Source organism: Pseudomyrmex gracilis, unplaced genomic scaffold (genome assembly GCF_002006095.1).
Source record: "Pseudomyrmex gracilis isolate BER0280 unplaced genomic scaffold, ASM200609v1 scaffold_45, whole genome shotgun sequence".
NCBI lineage: Eukaryota > Metazoa > Arthropoda > Insecta > Hymenoptera > Formicidae > Pseudomyrmex > Pseudomyrmex gracilis.
This window is the reverse complement of record NW_018020629.1, coordinates 193,344-212,638: the sequence shown is the minus strand read 5'-3', so window position 1 is coordinate 212,638 and position 19,295 is coordinate 193,344. Positions and strand designations below refer to the sequence as shown.

The window sequence follows — 19,295 nt, the reverse complement described above, 5'->3', positions numbered from 1 at the left end:
CGTAGCACTTGTAAAGAACTTGAGCAACCAATCGATTTCACATGGCAACAGTGATTTGTTTATTGCTTACGTTTTACCATTTTTCAAAGTCTTAAGGTTGCTCTAACGCATTGTGGCCGTTAGAAGAGTGAATTTATTTTATTTCAGAAAAAAAAATAAATTTACCCTCCGCATTATCGTAAACATTATTCATGCGCACCAAATGTGGCAATGTGGTAATAGTTCCCTCGATTCTTGCGTCTTTGCAAGGTCAACATTTCACTAACGTCACGTGCGCTAGTAATACTTCCCGTTTGACCTCATTCTTCGGGAGGATCATTCATTGGCGAGGTGCAAGAGGACCAGAGCGAAACGAAAAGATCTACAGGCGATGTGGCGTGAGGAGAAGAACGAGCAGAAGGAGGAGGGATACACCACGATGGAGGAAGGGGTAAGAAAAAGGAGGTGGAAAAAGTAAGACCCATGGCATGGTCGACGGAGGTAACAAAATACGAGCCGATTTACTCGCGACCAGATCGACTGGGCAGAAGAAAGGAATTAGGAATAGAATCCGCACGCGTGAGGAGAAAGTTATTACATTACCTGCCGGTGTACACATCTAGTCGGCCGTTTATTCCGATCCGGGAGCACTTGCTGTCAACTTGGTCCGCCCGTCTGCCTGCCTGTCATTGCCTGTCATCGAGATCCACGCGAGGATTCCCTTTGTCGATTATTTTTTCGATCGTCAAATAAGGTTGGTGGAAGATTAACGTCATTCGCAATTTGATACGCGAGACACGTCCGTATCTGCTCGCTGTCGAGCATTCGCGACGCGCGTTTTTCTCCAGTTACAGTTTTTCATCGTCACTCTGTTACGTTGCATCCACCTACGGGAACGTTCTTCGAGTTCTCGGCTTCTACCACCGAGAGATCGTCGAGTGGATGAAACGTATCACTTCGCGAAATCAGCATGAGTGAGTTTAGATGTGTGCGTGTGTGTGTGCGTGCTTGCGTGCGTGCATGGGTGCGTGCGTGCGTGCGTGCATGGGTGCGTGCGTGCGTGTATCACGCTTGTAAACTGATTGTATATTTTTCCTTACATGTCGTTTATATTAACGAAATAGGAAATGTTTGGCGTTTGAAATTTAAGCTTTGCTCCTAATGTGGTGAAGGGTAAAGAAAAACTATGTAAATACTCCTCATTTCTGAATTTCATGTAAGAACTTTTATTTAAATATATCATCAACGTATTTTTTTTTTGTACATTAAATATGTGAAATTTGTAGTTTTTGTGTGTATTTAAATCTCTCTAAAATATTCAGAAGTATAACTGCACTGAAATTTGTTGACAAAAACACACAACACAGTATGCTTCTTCGAAAATTGCGAATTGAAAAAGAAACATTATGGACATTATTGCATAATGAACATTACACTTTTCTCGCGACGATTACGAAATGGCACATTTCTCTTCCGAACAAACGATCGAGAAATGGTCAACTCCGCGAGAAACTTACTATCGAGAACTTGCTACAAGAGTTTGAAGTTAGCGTAATAAATAATAATGTAAACAAATATAAAATATATTACACTTAAAGATCCTCTTTAAACTGGCAAAAAAAAATTACTATAAATAATAAGTAAACATTGTTTTAGCAAGAAATAGATCCGATGAATTTTGATGATCGCGTTGATAAACATTGCCAAAAAAAAAGCTCAATTAAATAATCAAGCTTAATGATTTCGTCAAAACGTTTAATTATTATTACTTAGCTTTGAGGAAAAGATCAAATTTAAAACGACAATTTCCTAAATTTTGTGACTAATTGAACGTATCTGAAAAAAATAAAGTATATAAAAAAAGAGTATATAAGAAAAACTTACTCGCGATATTTCTGTAATTTATTAAATATTGTATGAAAATATTAATTATTAATTAATTTTTAATAATAAATACATATTTGATATGTGATGCACTTTTATATATATTCAATATCTCAGTTATAAATTTATATTATTATAATGCACACGTACATATGTACATATATCATCATAATACATATTATGTATATTCTAAATTTTTATATAATAGTTTATAATTTATATGTAATAAGTTTTTTCTTCAGTATAAATAAAAGGCATTAGAGTAAATAGTGGTTTTGAGAGAGAAATACACACTTAAATGTTTTAAATTTACGTTGCAATACGCGATAACGTTCTTTTTTACATTTATATATCGGTTTAATTATTCGCATATCGTCATATTGATAACAATTGCAATTCAAAGTCATGCACGATGATACGCATTGGTGTCGGCAGATCTCCCACAGTTTTCTCCCCCTCTTTCTTTTTTTATCCCCGAGAATTTCGCGCATGAATTTTAGTCACGTATCCGATCTTCTTCGTGCTCCTTTTTGATACGTGCACACGTACCCGTTTTGTTTGTTCATGCTGTACAACGTTACTTTTCGTAAGCCGGTTCTCGTGACGGTTCCGCTTGCTTGATTCCTTTAACAATAGTTTAAACGCGAAAATCGCACGGTACAAATGCGACAAGTCAACGAACCGATATCTCACAAATACAAAGCATTGAAAATTAAATTACAAGTTGCAATACGCTATAATAGCGCATAAGAGTTCGCACACACGCGCACATCTCTGAATCGATGTCCATTAATCTCGAACTTAATTTTGCGATCAATTCTGTCTTTTCACCTGTCATTATCTGTTGACATGTGCAATTTAAGAAAGTAATGATTTCATTCTATGTCTCTTTTATGTGATGTAAAACAACACGAAGACAATAGTAAGAACCATATGAGTCTTCTTTGTTGACTTGAGAACGAAATTGTTTTCTACTGAATTGTATTCTTCAATTTTATATTTTCGGATTTTATATTTGGTTAACTCTAGAACAGATTTGATTTTAATTAATGATAAATTTTATATTTTTGCATTTTGCGTCGACATGTTTCTCCGTTTACACGCCACAGAATAAATTAACTAACTTGTTCTTGTGTAATTTGCGCGTCAATAATTAAGTCTGAATGCAGATTTAAATGGTTTAGTCATTGTTAAACATGTGATATAAAAACAAAATTGACTTGTTTTAAACCTGAAATGCAAAATTCGAAGATGTTTGTTTATTTATGTACTTCGCACAATTGTTTTGCAGCTTCAATCACACATTTAGTGAGACTTAAAGTTTATTATCTTTTGTTTCACACATTTATTTCAAAAAAAATTTTTTTTTCTTTTTTTTTTGAAAGTAATATTGTAAAGAAATTTTATCTTGGACTTTGGTAGGGACGAAATGACACGCGTCAAGCGTTTTGTAAATTGGTCACTACACGCATAAAAAGATACTCAATAAGGTCGCGTTGCATTCTTGCTTTCGGTATTGCTTCACCGCGATTCATCGGAGTTAAACACGCGTTGTGTCTCTTGTTTTATTTATAACGCTCGGTACACGGGATCATTTCTTTTACTTTCATTAGTCCAATGACTAGTTAACTGTTATAAAGCGACTTCATGAAATATATATATATATATATGACCGAGAGTTGCTTATATTGTCAAATCTATATAAATATTTTCGCCACGATCAACAAATTTCTTGTTCACTGCAGAATGCAGTGAATTTAAGATGAAAAAACTCGCAAAAAAATGAATTAGAATAAAAATTGAAAATTCAATTTTATCGATATAAAAATCTTCTGCTATAATTTCTGCTATAAAGTCCGAAGTTCAATTCTTTAACTCGAATAAATCGAGAAAAAACTCTTAGTAAATGTTTGGATAATGAGCATTAAAAACCGCGATAGATGATAAAAAACTTTTTCCTCACACTTTATCAATCGATTAACATCGACTTTGTGAGTAAATTGCTTAATCAAATAGTTTTTGTGAATAACCTACGATGTACGATTTATGCAGAAAATTATACATTAAAAAAAAGAAAGACAATTATACAATTTACAACGATTACACAAACTTATATTAAAAAAATATATATATATAACACGTTATGTCATATTGACTCGTCTATCAAGAGAAAAACAGATTGTGTATTTACATATATAAAGAATCAGAAAAACATGTAATTACGCTCGGGAGTGCGATATTAAAATATAAAATATATAACATTCTATCTATTTCTGTATGTTTCCATTGGAAATAAAATATGATGCGAAATTGATTTTTATTTATTAACATTCCGGGAAAAATGGATTAGATTAACTTAAATTTAACGAGATAAAAAAAAAAAATGAAAAAATAGATCTAATTAGATCCAAATTAAATCTAAATAGATATAAAGTAGATCTAAATAAATATAAAAGTAAATTTGTATAACTTTACACTTTTATATATTATTACATTTACTTTAGATCTATACTCAGATCTAATATATTAAAACTACTCAGATTTACTTAGATTTAAGCAGATCTGAACAGATCTGAATAGATCAAAAGATCTAATAATAAATAAAAGTGTAAATTTTTATATAGATTTACTTATATCTATTTAGATTTGCTTTATATTTATTTAGATCTACTTTATATTTATTTAGATTTAATTTAGATTTAATTAGATCTATTTTTCCATTTTCTCCCGGAAGAAGATTGCAGACTTATTGCTAGCTAAAATAGAATGTAACTCATAAATGTAACTCATAAATTATTACGATCTATTGCAATTGTCATTGAATGTCATTGCAATTTTTGTTCTGCTAATTATATGTATAAACGTGCGTAATTAACATATAAAACGTCTCGGTTTTTTTTGTGTTTGTTTGATTGCTTTGAAACGTTGAAAAAACAATCAGCGGTGTGAAAAAACTTCATCAATTTGTATATCATGCAAATGTGTGCAATTTTATTCTCTCTTATATAATCTAACTAACAATAAAAACTAAACTATAATAAAAAATTATAATAAAGTAAAGAACATAGTTCCGCGGTTATGCGCAATAAGATTGTTAATGTTCTTATTAAATTTGTAAATCAAACGACACATTATTAACTTTTTACAAGAATTGATAAGATTTTAAACGCGCACAAAGATGTTTCTCTCCGTACATTTATCATTCGTCGTGCATTTATCATGCGTTTTATTTTATTTTTGTTATTTTGTAGAACAAAATAAAAACAATCACTAAATTTGTTTCCGATCATTTATCGCTCGTTTTATCGCTCGTTCGTTGCGAACGCGGATTCTTCATGTCGGTTCAATTGACACAGGGCGAGGAATAATGTTAAAAACAAATAACAACAAAGCCGAATAGATTTTTTGCTCAGTTGCACTTTCACGTACTTTCTCGATGTCTTGAATGCACGCGGTTTTGTTCTCTTTTGAAAACTGGTCATTACAAAGCCATTGTGTGAGGCGGTCTTCAACTTCAACGATTACACCGAGTCGGCGACGACGACGGCGGGAACGGCACGTGACGCATCCAGTGTAACACAAAGAAAATATAGGACGCACCGTTAGGGCATCTGTCGAATTGCTTCCAGCATCCATCCGTGTTACCGTTACGAGGCAAAGACGGTGAAAGGCGCTTTAAACAGAACTTGAAGTCTCGAAATTAATTAATTCGGAAACAATTCCGTTAAATTTTTTTTTGACCTTATTTCCTTGATTTTAGTGTGTTCTCTTTCTCTCTCTCTCTCTCTTTTTCTCATGCGCAAACGCAACGTGCGCGTTACGAAAAGAAAAAGATCAGGTCGATCGGATAAATATCGACGATAGCTTTGCATTTTGATGTCGATTATTTTCGGTCGTGCAATCTTCAAATTTTACTTGTGCGAATTTGTGTATCGCCCGACACACATTAAACAACTGCCGCATCGTCGTCGTCGTCGCTTTAATTATTCAAAGAAGAGAACACATTCACGAAAGTTGAACATTTCCATGTGATCTCGAGACAACGACAAAGCGCGATCGCAAAGCGCTCGATCGTAAGATTTTGTCGCGCCCAGAGTTTTGAGTGAGAAAAAAAAAGCGTCTACGCGCGTGGGCGCGCGCAATTAAAGTAAAAGACCCAATTACTGTCACCTGAATAATACACTCTGGCGTTAGTGAATTGTTTTTACTACTTATTTGATCAAAAAACATGTGTTTTTCTTCTTATCTGGTATCATTCGATGTCTCTTATATAAGAAACAAAATAATATACCACACCTCTCAAAATCTCTATTTTTTATTTATAAATTTAATAATTAAAAAAGAACGATGCGAGAGCTATTACTGTCACCCCCTAAAATGAAAGAAATGAGACACGAATGTTGACTGCTGGATTTTTTGTTATATTAATTGCACTTAAAATTCTATGTTAGATTGTTTTCACATGCATAACTTTTTAAGATTTATTTAATATTTTAAATAAAATAGCTTAGGGTGACGGTAATTGGGTCTTTTACCCTATGTCACATATAACGCGAGGGATTCGCGAATGAGAAAAATAATAACGTCGCGCTAATGCAAACGAATGCGCAAGTGCATCGGATACGCGTGTCACAAGGTTGCAAGGTGTGTAAACTTACGCAATCACAGAATGCGGAAGTGTTCTCTTGATCATTCAATGTTACTTTGTATAACGTTGTCATTAATAAAACACTTAAAATGAATCTTCTTCTCGTGAGAAATCGCGATGCCGCTGCTTATCGGCCGACGGCTTTCCGATTACGATTACGTATTAAAACATGCGCGAACAGTCTGGTTGGTTACGGTGTGATTTGTACGCTAGTTTTAATAATAGCGTCAAACGGTAATCATAATTATCGAAGACGAACGCTTCTCTTTGAAAGATCTTTGTTTGTGATAAAAAAAAAAAAGAAAAAAAAACCGATTGTACGTATAAATCATGATGGACACTAGTTGGTCCGAACAATATTAATTGTTACAAAGTTATCTAAGCGTAATTGACATGAAGTTTCTTCTTTGTTTGCAATTTTTCAAGGAAAAATCATTAATCGGACTTAAGTTAATTCTTTTTTTTCAAGGCAATAATGTTCCGTTTTTTAAGTAAAAAAAAATTATCCTTTGATACCTGTTTGCGAATTGTTGTGTGTCAACGTAAAGATTTATTGTCGATAATTCATATAGGAAGAAGATCGAAATTTGTTCTTTTTGTGCGTGAGAGACGATCTTGTGGGAGCGCGGTGAGCATTGAATTTTGTTTTTGCGTAAACATCGATTTACTTGTTGAACTTGATTTATTTCTTTCGCAAAAGTACAGTGACATTCGGAGAATTTCTTACCGGTGTAGCGCGCGTGCGTGTATATATTAGTTTTTTTTTTTTTTTCCTATTCTGAAGCAATCGTAGTAACGCCGCGTCCTCTTTTCGGGATCTTTGATGTCATCTGGCGCCGCCGGATCGAAAATCGAACATACTGAACGTTTGAGGCGGTGACACGCGTAATATACAAGTTACGTGAGCATAATAAAACGCGTTTGCACGTTGTGCAAGTGGAATCTTTCTACGTACGTTTGCGTAATGTTACGCCGTGCCGAACGAAGTCTTCCGCGTTGGCTCTCGTAATGAGCCCCGCCGAGATTCGCGTATTGGAATAGTGGCTCTCTCGACGCGGAAGTGTGCCACTCTCGAGCGTTGCACGAGAGAGTTGACTGAATTTTTTGGAAAAAAAAAAAAAAAAGAAAGAAAACGAATAACAGGAATTTCCTCTCTTCTCGTGTGTTCTTTTCTCTCTCTCATACAAAGAGATATATTCAGGTATCGCTACTCTCTCACGCGCGCACGACCTCTTTCCAAGCTTGGAAAGCGCGACAAGTTAGTAGACCGATCAGCAGGGAGATGAAATTTTGGACGTCACGTGTCCCGTGAACTAGCACAACGGACGCGAACCGCGGATTTGTAACGAGTTTAATATTTATCGGACGTGTACTAATGATCGGAAATTTATTTAAAAAATAATCACACACACATATATATATATATATATATATATTATAATTTTTATCTTTATAAATACTTTTATTATAATATATTATAATATATTATTATACTATATTATAATATATTATTTCTTTTCAATAAATAGTCCGATCGCGTTAGAACAATTGTTACCTTATGTGTTACATGCCTTATTCTTAAACTGCCGATTAATTCGCAAATGAAATAAATACAATTTCGATTTTTTATTATTCACTTTCTTCTGAATCATAAGAATTTTATCATGAGCAAAGAAAATTAAGAAAAAAATCTACTTGCTGTTTGTTATGTTCCAAAGTTGTCGCGGACAAATTTGTAATTCGTGCAGTCGTGTCGAAAGCATTTGTTTGACATTTTGATTTAGTTTGTAAATTAATGCACGAAGATTTAAAAACCAAATGATGGTTGAAAATTGACACGGACACGTCATAATGAATTTCTCTTATATAATGTATTCTTCGGTAGAGTAAGAAAAAACTGACAAATTTTTAGACCTTCAAATTTGATTCGAACTTGTACGTTAACGTCATCGTGAGAAGTGCTTATTAGCATCCTGTAAGTATAAAGATTTGTTATATTTACTTTTTTTAAGTAAAAAAAAATCACAGATTATAATAAACAATAATTTCAAACTAAACAGGAGATAAGAATTTTTTTTCTTGAATTTTCTAGCGTACTTGATTTTGTATCTTGCTCGTAATACATGATTTTAACTTCAATTTTTTCTTTTTTTTTTTTTTTTTGAAAACTTAATTTGAATATTAAAGACCGATATTTTTTCGCTTTAAAACATTTGCGAACAATAACGTTTATCTTTCAGTTTTATCGATTTGTCTCTCTTTAGCCGAAACGAATTTCAAGGTTCTCAATTCGATATCGAAACTTTCCGAGGTCTGATAGAGGCGGCAACAGTTTCGACATACATTTTGTAGAATATGGTTTCGATATGTGTTGAATAATTTTTTTTTCTTCGTTCAAATTCTCTCTTCGAGTTTGATAGTTGCTTAGAGAAAGTAAAGAGCACGTTCGACATATCTGTCGAAATTACACACGCACTCGAGCACTTTGCACATATTCCAGATATGATATAAATAGGTTAGATATAAGAGCGGATTCGGAGACCTGTTTTACACGTATGGATGCTGTATTGTGCTTAAGAAACCTGTAATCATTTTCTAATAGTAAAACCAAAAATAGCAAGTGCGTTTGAATTTATTACGTCCTGAAGATAAATGAATTTGTATCTCATCTATAAAACTGTGTTTTTCTTTTAATGATTATTTCATTTTAATTATGAATTAACATAATTGAATCATTATATATAAGCATATATTTGTCACGTTTTATACCTTGATGATCTATAATTACTACTACTTAGTCATCTGTTGTTTATTACCTGTTATTTATCACAAATAAGTAAAAATTTTAATATATTGCGAGAACACACAACATATCATATAAACATATACGTATTATCGTCTCAATCGTCTTTAAGCGCGAGAGGATGTTGCCACCTAGTTTTTGATTATGATTCATTTTTTATTTTTAACAGTTAATTGCGTATATCATCAGGTGCGTGTGCGACCTCTGTCTCCTTGAGCTTTCTTTTTATTTCGTCACTATACACTCTTGCAATTCGATACATTAGGGACAACTCGTTCGTCCCGACTTTTATTCCTCAGCGCCGAAGTTCACGATCGACTTTCACTCGATCATAGTGTGCGTCGTCGCCTTGACTGATTTATTGTAATTCACTATTACTAAGTAGCTAAAAGCTAAAGTCAAATCTAGACGTTTATTGGAATCTTGAATGTGAAATCTCGTCAAAATCTTGAAATCTTAAACGATGAACATAAAATATTCATTTAATAATAAAATATTATTAATTAGTAACAAACATATTAAATAATATAATACTAAACGCGCCACTTATTTGAATAATATGTATGTATATATGTAAAACCATGTTGACAATAATTACATCAACCAACAAAGTGGCGCGAATTAATTGCGACAAAGTTTAATCAAGTAATTGAATGATGTCTCTCATTTTTTGTGTACTCATCGTTTTGTGCATTAACATTGATTCTCAACTGAATTGAAAACAAAATCGTCGCCGGTGTACAAAATCGGCTTATTCAAACGATTAATACTCTTCCGCTCGATGAGTGCTGCTTTTTTTTTTTTTTATATTCAACGATTCAACGCTTCCGTGAATTATGTATTAGCGCTTATAATAAGCATTTTTAATTAAAGTGACACGTCCGCGCATTTTTAGACACGGAGACACAGTCAATATTAATATTTAAATTAATAAAATTCAATTGAAGAAGATTTTTATCCAAACAACGAGAAAACAAAAGATCTCAATATAAAAAATTATAATAATCTCTCTCACTTCAATATTATGTTATAAATAATCAATTGTTTTTTTTTTTTAAGAAAACGAATCACACGGAAGAGTGCGAAATCGCGGTGATTACGCCAAGCGCGGTCCAGTTGACGGTATCCTGTTTATGAGAGTTTTATATTACATATAGAAAAACAAAATGAACAAGATACCGTACAGAACGCGTAATCACCGCACATAATCACCGCGATTCCACCCTTCCGTGTCATTCGTTTTCTTAAAAAAAAAATTGATTATTTATTTGAATATTTTATTGAATAATAATATTATATTACTTATAATATTATATCTATAATATTATATTACTTATAATATTATATCTATAATATTATATTACTTATAATATTATATCTATAATATTATATTAAAGTGAAATCTCTCTCTTTCTCTCTCTCTCTCTCTCTCTCTCTCTCTCTCTCGTATATCGAGATATACGAAAGAGAGAGAACCAAAACATATTAGATCAGTTACTACGACGCGGTATTGCACAACTCTCATTGCGACCGTTATGTCACCGTTACTCTCACGCAAGGAGCAAAATAATTTGCGCGACGCGTGTACGGAACAGGTACGATTTTGACAAATTACGTTTCTCTTACCAGCGCGCGGTGGCGCGCGCTATTTATTCTCTTTCGGATCGTGATTCTTCAATGAGTTCGCAATTTCTTCCTTTCGACTTGATGACACGATTCGTTTTAGACGTCACCCGTGAATCAATTGCGTTTTATGATAATGTTACATACACATATGATTATGTTAAAAACATAATTTGAAATTCACAGTAAGTGGTTTCTGTGTCAACAGACTGAAGAGATTCGGATAAAGAGACCCGACGGCACTTTAATTAAAAATACTTATTATCGGCGCTAATACATAATTCACAGAAGCGTTGAATCGTTGAATATAAAAAAAAAGTTAATTTCACGTTAATTTCAAAAACCTATGCGTCAAGACGAAAATGCCGTATATGTTCTTTCCTTCCTCTCGCGAGTTCAAATGGAGTTTTCGTTGCAAAAAAAAAAAAAAAAGAAAAACAACAATAGTGACGCGCGAGGAACGTTGTTGTTCTGTTTAATGCATTATTCACATGAGGGAAGCGAAAATGCGACATCGACAAAAAATAAACAACTAAATACTATCGGAGAGAGAAGTAACTTGATAATGACGCGCACGAAGCGATATATATGTTCTGTCTCGTTTCAAAGCGAATCCGAGTTTGTTTTGATTGTCTTTGAAAACGCGATGAAAAATATAGTAGAACACAAATACAAGCGAATAAAAGGTCATAAGGTTACAAAAGGTCATAAGGAAATATTCTCGTAGTTTCGTTTTATTATTCAATTCATTAATCTTAAAGTCTGTTTAACTTCAGATTTTAAAAATAATAGTCTGTGATATTTTGGTTCCATTCGAATTTGCATAAGTTACAAATAAAAAAAACCAAAATTTGCTTAATTAACGAGAAGATTAGTAAAACATAGTCAGGAAGAAAAATGTGTCTAGTGAACTTTTCGTTTCGCCAACTCATTATTAATGAAACAACTCAACAGACTCAGCAAATTTTTCTTACTTTATTACATAACAAACTTTTTTTCTGTGTAATATATTTGGTGTTCGGGAATAACCGTATATCACCGCTCATGGACAAATAAATATATCGAGTCAACAGGTTTTTTTGCGAGATTCGCGAAATTTAACGAATGTTAATAAAAATTCGCAAAAATACTAATTCGCGTGCGTCCTGCGCATACTGACATTTATGAATGTAATCGAAGAACAGGCGTGAAGCAAAGCGCCAAAATTGATGGACTTCGAGAAATCTTTGTTTGGATTACAACGTTGACTTCAACTCTGACACAGAAATTGATGCAATTATTCCTCGAACAAAAACGATTGTGTCATTGTTTTTTTTTTTTTTTTTTTCTGTAAATTGATGTTTCTTTTCTCGCTTTCGTCACACGCTCGACCGTTTTTGTTTTGTTGAAATAAAAAAAATTTTTTTTTGACACGTCAATTCGTGCAACAATATCAAAAAAAAAATAAATTAAAATATTACGACGTTTGTTACGCATGAACACAACGCGCGTCGTAATAAATACATTTCACACGTGATAACGTTAATTGTGTTCATGCGTAACAAACATTATTGATCATCATTGATGTGTCATGTGACGAACAAAACGTGCATTATCTTGTGCTTAAATGATTTTACAATGTGCGCGAATCGAAAAGAACACCTAAAAACACTTAAGACAACTCGACAAATATCGGTCTTTCCGGCCGATAAGATATATATGAGATATTGGCATATTGGGTACATAACGCGCAAATGTGTTGTCGCAAAAGAGAAATAAAGAGATATCTCTGTGTATGTCAGAGAGATACAGAGGTGAGGTCTTGTTCAAACGTTCAACATCCCGCGCACGCGGGAGATTCGAGGAAAACGAGACGTCCTTCGAGAGAATATTTGCTCTTCTTCATCTTCTCTCACTAAGGAGATGAGTTATATGGAAGTATTATCTCTCCTTTATTCCCAAACAGAACGGCGTTCGTCGCGTGAAAAATGACACACGCAATCGTTTCGTCGCTTGGTTTCTTTGTGTCGCGATATTTTTTTTTTTCGGCCAGTTGACGCGCATCCAAAAATAACGCTGATTTATTATATTTACATAAAAAAGTCGCCGAGATAAACGAACAATAATTTTTTCTTGTTGCGTTGAGACGACATTTATTTTTATTACTTTTTATTCTCATATATTATTGCATTTGTGAAACATATATCCTTGTTATAGCCGAATCACATGCGTTGCTGCTACGTTCCTTGAGTCTGAGAAATTCATTTAAATATCCGACGAGTGTGATTTGAGTTTTTGTCGCGCATTCGTATCACGTAAACTGTAATTAACTCTGTAATATTTACAACCACTTCTTCTGACGCCAAAACACTGGGAGCATTAAGCAAAAACTAACAACTATTAATAAAAGGAGGAAAATAAGAGAAGAAAACTCGCGCTTTTTTCGCGACAATCGATTTGGCGAATAATTAAATTTAACAAACATTTGCGAACACGAATACAAATTACGTATACTAGACAAACCGACTTCTAACATACTGCAACTGATTTGTTTTTGCAGGTCTGACGTCGAAGAAGAAAAATGGTGGAAGTGCTCTTGGATCGTATCGACGGAGACGTCATTCCGAATCAGGAGGTGACTGTCGCCGAGGACAATTGCATACCGGAATGCACGACGAAAGAAAACAATTTGTCGGTTACCGAGAATTTGACGCCGATTCAGGAGTTCTATCACGGCCAGAGCGTCTTCCTCACCGGCGGCACCGGCTTCATGGGCAAGCTGCTGATCGAGAAGCTACTCAGAATGTGTCCCGGAATAGGTTCTATCTATTTGCTCATGCGTGCGAAGAAAGGCAAGGACGTGCACCAGCGCACCGAGGAGATCTTCGACGATGTGGTGAGTTGTTTCAGAATTTGCATTTAAAGATTTTCTCGTTTTTACTGTGATGCGACTGTAAATATTTGAGCCGCGTTCTCACAATCGATCTGAAAAAACCCTTGTATAAACCTTTAAACATCCTTCATTTATTAAATTTTCATTTAATGATTTCAAGAGAAGATATAATTACGTTTTTATTATTTAGATTGTACGCTTCTTATTTCTTCCAGAAATGTTTTTTTATATAATGACTTCCTCTGGGGGAGGGAGAGGGGAACAAGTTGATACGTTAGAGCGGATCCAATGAATATTTTGTATGAAATGGGCTCGTATATTGTACACATATGCAATTATACATGTATTAATTGTAATTTGAATTTAGAAAGCGATTAATTTTTTTATTGCTCACTTTCAATTAATTTCAAGCAAAATTGTTTTATTTACGTAAACACGTATAACTAAATTACAATTACGTTATATGATACGTATAATTAAATAAAACATTTTGAGTGATAAGAAATAAGTTATCAACAATCCAATTAATATATTTTACATGAGTATCAATCAACTCATGGAGCAATATCAACTTGCCCCGGAACAGTAAAGTAAATTGATTACATTTTGCATTCACTTAGAAAACATTTTATGTATTTTTCTAAATCTTTATTTAGAAATATGTAAAGAGGAAGAATCAAAGTGTTTTTTTTTATTAAATAATTAGCGTAAATAAAAATTGTACAAATCAAAAATTAAAAAAGTGTAATCAACTTACCCCCAATCTATTCTATATGTAAAATAATAAAATGATTGAATTAATATTGCAATATTCTGAATATTATTGAAAATATAATAATAATAATATAATGAAGACGGAGAGAAAAAGAGTTAATGTGATGTTTGTTAAGTGGACGTGTGCTTCCACGAGTGCGTGTTCTGTACAGATGTGTATGTACATACGTCATCAATGAACTCCGAGTCTGCTGACGTCAACGTTCCATTTCTTGCACACACATAACAAGAATTTATTATTACATTACAATAAAAATATTTCATATAAATATGTAATAAATTGAAATTTTAATAAATTTTCTATTTAGACATCTTGTTCTACTATTTAAAAACAAAATAAAAAAACATATTATGACGATAACGATTGCAATATTGAAGTGGATATCAATTTCTTCTTCTGCTCAGCTATTTGAAAAGCTCAAGAAGAAGCATCCGAAATTTCGGCATCAAATCGTTGCCGTCGCGGGAGACTGCAGTCAACCGTATCTCGGCATGTCCCCGCAGGATCGGGCCACCATCATCCGCGAAGTCACGATTGTATTTCACGTGGCGGCCACTGTCAGATTCGACGAGAAGTTGAAATTGGCGGTCCCGATTAACGTCCGAAGCACAAAAGACGTTTTTGACTTGTGCCGAGAAATTCCAAATCTGAAGGTACAATCAGAGCTACCATGAAAAATCATTTGCGTGACATTTGAGTGACATTTTATCGCTCTTTTTAGCAAAAGTTCAAATAATTGAGTTAAAATATTGAGTTAAATATTGAGTTTTTTTGTTATACCAGCATAAAAAAAAAAAAAAATAGCAATAAGTTTCTCGCATCTTTGACTCCAAAACATAGTTTATATTTTATTCATTTTTTTTTAATTGAATACAAAATGTAATTTTTACTACGTTTTGTTTACTACTCTTGTTTCTTGCATAATCCTCTTAGTCTTTTGTGCACGTATCGACCGCATATGCAAATTGCCCGCAAAGTGTGATTGAGGAAAAGTTTTACGATCCGCCAATGGATTACGACAAACTGATCGCGCTGATGGAATGCGTGGATGACAAGTTGGCAGAAGACATTACCTCAAAGTACGTTGAATTTGCCTTTGAATGTGCACTCGGAGTTAAAAAAACAAAAAAAAAAATAACTAAAAGAAAAAAAAAATAAACTAAAAGAAAAAACGGAAAACGCCGAGATAATGTTATTCGTTTTGCAGTTTGTTAGGAAAATGGCCAAACACTTACGCCTACACAAAGGCAGTCGCTGAGAACGTGATACGTAAAGAAGCTGGCGACATGCCGGTCGGCATTTTCCGTCCGGCCATTGGTGAGCATTAACCAACTTATTTCCATATTATAATCGGAAACCGCAGAGAACAGAAGATGTTTTTAGATTATGACAATAGCAAAATAAAATTATTCTATATTAACCGGAGGAAAACCGCAGTAATAGAAAATATTTCAAATTATTAAAAGCAATTAAACTATTTTTAGAACAATATTAACACTTGATTCGCGTTATCAGTTCTTTCTCGTATAAAAAGAAAAATAGTTTCAAATATTAGTTTAATAACATCGAAAATAACTGTGGCGCCAATGCACTTTAATAAGAACACTTTTCGTAACGCATTTACGTAATGATCTTCTACTTATGTCGCACAAGAGAGTGTGTGGTTAACACGCACGAAACACCATCAGAGTAAAATAGCTTGTAATATTTTAACATTCAGTAATCTCAACGTATCGGGAACCTATAAAAGGTTGGATCGACAATCTGTACGGTCCAACGGGAGTTGCTGCGGGTGCCGGTACAGGATTGCTGCGATCAATCCATTGCGACGGCTCAACACAAGCAAATGTGGTACCTGCCGATTTAACGGTCAACGCTCTAATTGCGTGCGCGTGGGACGTGGCAAACTTCCGAAGGTATCGTCGCTGTTCATTTCCCTTCTACAAATTTGGCATCGCGAATAAACATACAGCACGATACGTCGTACGATTTTTAATTGCGATCCTCGAGAACGTTACGACTCCCTCATCACTTCAATGATGAATATATATTTATATTTATACACACAAATGCTAATACTTTTTTTAATCGTGATATATCATTTGTATTCATGAACAACGAAGTAAAACTTTGCAAAAAAAATAATGATAAAAAATTATTTTTATTACAAACGCGGTTACAAAAGTACAGACAATAAAATTGTAAAAATCTCATCGTCATTGTTTAAGATTAAACAACAATGCCACATGCGATGAAGTTCCGATTTACAACTACGTGTCCAAAGACAATCCGATTACTTACGACGAGCTTAAGGACAAGTCCTCGGCACATGGCCTCCGAATTCCGCCCTTAAAAGCGGTATGGTATTACAGCTTCAGAAACACCAAGCACAAAGTAGTTCATCTCTTCTTCGTGTACTTCTTCCACCTGTTACCGGCTTTGTTGATCGACACCGCGACCGTCTGCGTCGGAAGACAACCGAGGTATTAAAAAAAAAAAAACATTACGTTATAAAACACTATGCGCTATATAATCTTTCTTTTAGAAAAGCAGCTCTCTTCTCTTGTAAATATATTTTCGAGAAAAAAGTTTTTTCATATATGAACAGATTTTACATATAATTACATTTAAATATGTGAGAGAATTGTTTTTAAAAAAATTTCTCTTAAATAATTACATGTAATTATTTGTAACGCGAAAATTTGTGTTCATATATACATATACGCGGGGAACACTTTTTTCTCTTCGATACAAAAGTAAAAAATTTATTCAAAATGCGCGGATTAACTGTTTTTGTTTCAGATTGCTTAAGGTGTACAAGAAGGTGCACAAATTCATGAACGTGCTGTCTTACTTCTCCACGCAAGAGTGGAAGTTCACCAACGAGCGAATGAACGCGATAATAGACAAAATGACGCCGCAGGATCGCGAGAAGTTCAATTGCGATATAAAATCCGTCGATTGGGATCCTTATTTCGAGGGATATATTCGCGGAATAAGAGTATTTCTGATCAAAGATCCGTTGGACACGCTGCCGCAAGCACGCGCGAAATGGCAAAAGTACGAGAGAGACTTTTAACGTGATCTACAAATTTTATTTTTCTTTAACTCTGTTGTATTTGTAAATAATTAAAAAAAAAAAACAAAACATATCGCAATATATATAAAATGTCTTGTGTGCAGATTGTACTGGTGTCATCAGGTAGTAAAACTCATACTGGCCTACGGATTCCTGAGGTTTTCCTGGATGGTCCTGTTGTTGTTCTTCAACGATTTTAACTTCATGAGAGAAATGATGGGATTTCTGTGACAAAAATGCTCGCTAAAATTTCGTCTCGAAAGTGCAATAATACGGGGAAATAAAAAAAACGAGGAGATGTTTTAACGTTTTATTGTTAATAAAAAGAGAAAGAAACGCGAACTCTTGGATTCCGTGAAGATGCTTTGAAGTACTTTGAAGAGTTTCTCTCATAATGTTGTTATTGAGAAAACGAAATTCCATAAAGGACGGCAGAATCCAACCAAACGGAATTGCTTTGTGTACAAAAAAAAAAAAAAAAAAAGAAACGGAATATATTACGTAGCAATGGAACATGTAGGAACAGTTTGACGATGTGATGCGAAAAAGATTTCGATTAGATTAGTTTCAGCCTTGGCAGTCTCTTCTCGAGTGTAAGTAAACATTACACCTTGTCAAGGTAGATTTTGCAGAATGTTACATTTGTTTGTATGTGTATTAGCGAGGAGGAGTTTTTGCATCACCTTTAATGCGTGCGCGAAATGTTTATATATACGCTCGGTGTTGTGCTATATTAAGTTTAGTCTGTTGCGGGGATGATCAATCACAATAGATAATTATATACAGACGTTGAGAGAAATGCAAAATAATTTGTATTTGTAATCTATTTTTTTTCTCACGTATGTATGTGCTTTCTAAATTATTTATTTTATCTGCTTTTTTATATTTATGTAAATTTTATAATTATACGTACTCTGTGTGACGAGAAAATAAAATTATAAACGTCTTAAAAAAAAATTAAAATCTCGAAAAGGTAAAAAATATTAGATTTTTTTTCCTTACTTTAGCAAAATAAATTTTTTTAAAAAAGTGCAATAATTAAAATTAAAAAAAATGACATATGTAGATAAGAAGTTGAAGTGTGTAATAATTACAAATGATAATTATATAATATTTATCTGTTGATCCAAGTGGAAGTGGTTAATTAAGTAAAATTCTTGGAAACTGAATTCACTTTTTCAGCAAAACAAAAGTGATTCGATGAGCAAATATTTTTATGCAATCTGTGTTTGACATTGCTTATACGTTTACTGTTCACGAATCAACATATCATGTAATGCGCAACGACGGAGACATGAAATACCGATAACGAGCATGTATTCTGTGAGAAGAAGCATGCAGAATCATATTTTTTGTTACTATTACATGCACTTAGATACGCGCGAAATATAAGCGAACTAAAAAAGGGCTCTCAACATTGAGAGAAAGCTTATTTTATTGACAAATTACAACATGGAAATGACGTTATACATACGGTGTAACAGATATAAGTAATAAAATGCGTGTAAAAATTATTATCACATCAAAATGTGTAATAGTTTATACTTATAAATAAGCGACACAATATTATTTAAATGAATGCAAAAAACCGCATTATAAAGTAGTTATTACACACACATACACAAGCTTATA

At 33.5% G+C, this 19,295-nt stretch overlaps 1 protein-coding gene across 1 annotated transcript; it reads left to right on the top strand.

Moving 5' to 3' along the window:
- The first annotated feature begins 482 nt into the window (after nucleotides 1-482).
- On the top strand, nucleotides 483-18,165 carry LOC109853248 (fatty acyl-CoA reductase wat-like). The gene is made up of 9 exons (XM_020425142.1): nucleotides 483-733; nucleotides 13,477-13,812; nucleotides 14,989-15,237; nucleotides 15,518-15,663; nucleotides 15,792-15,901; nucleotides 16,305-16,500; nucleotides 16,813-17,067; nucleotides 17,387-17,644; nucleotides 17,768-18,165. Exons 2-9 carry the CDS (start codon nucleotides 13,498-13,500, stop codon nucleotides 17,892-17,894), a joined length of 1,656 nt encoding a protein of 551 aa, XP_020280731.1. The 5' UTR covers nucleotides 483-733; nucleotides 13,477-13,497; the 3' UTR covers nucleotides 17,895-18,165.
- The last annotated feature ends 1,130 nt before the right edge of the window (nucleotides 18,166-19,295 follow it).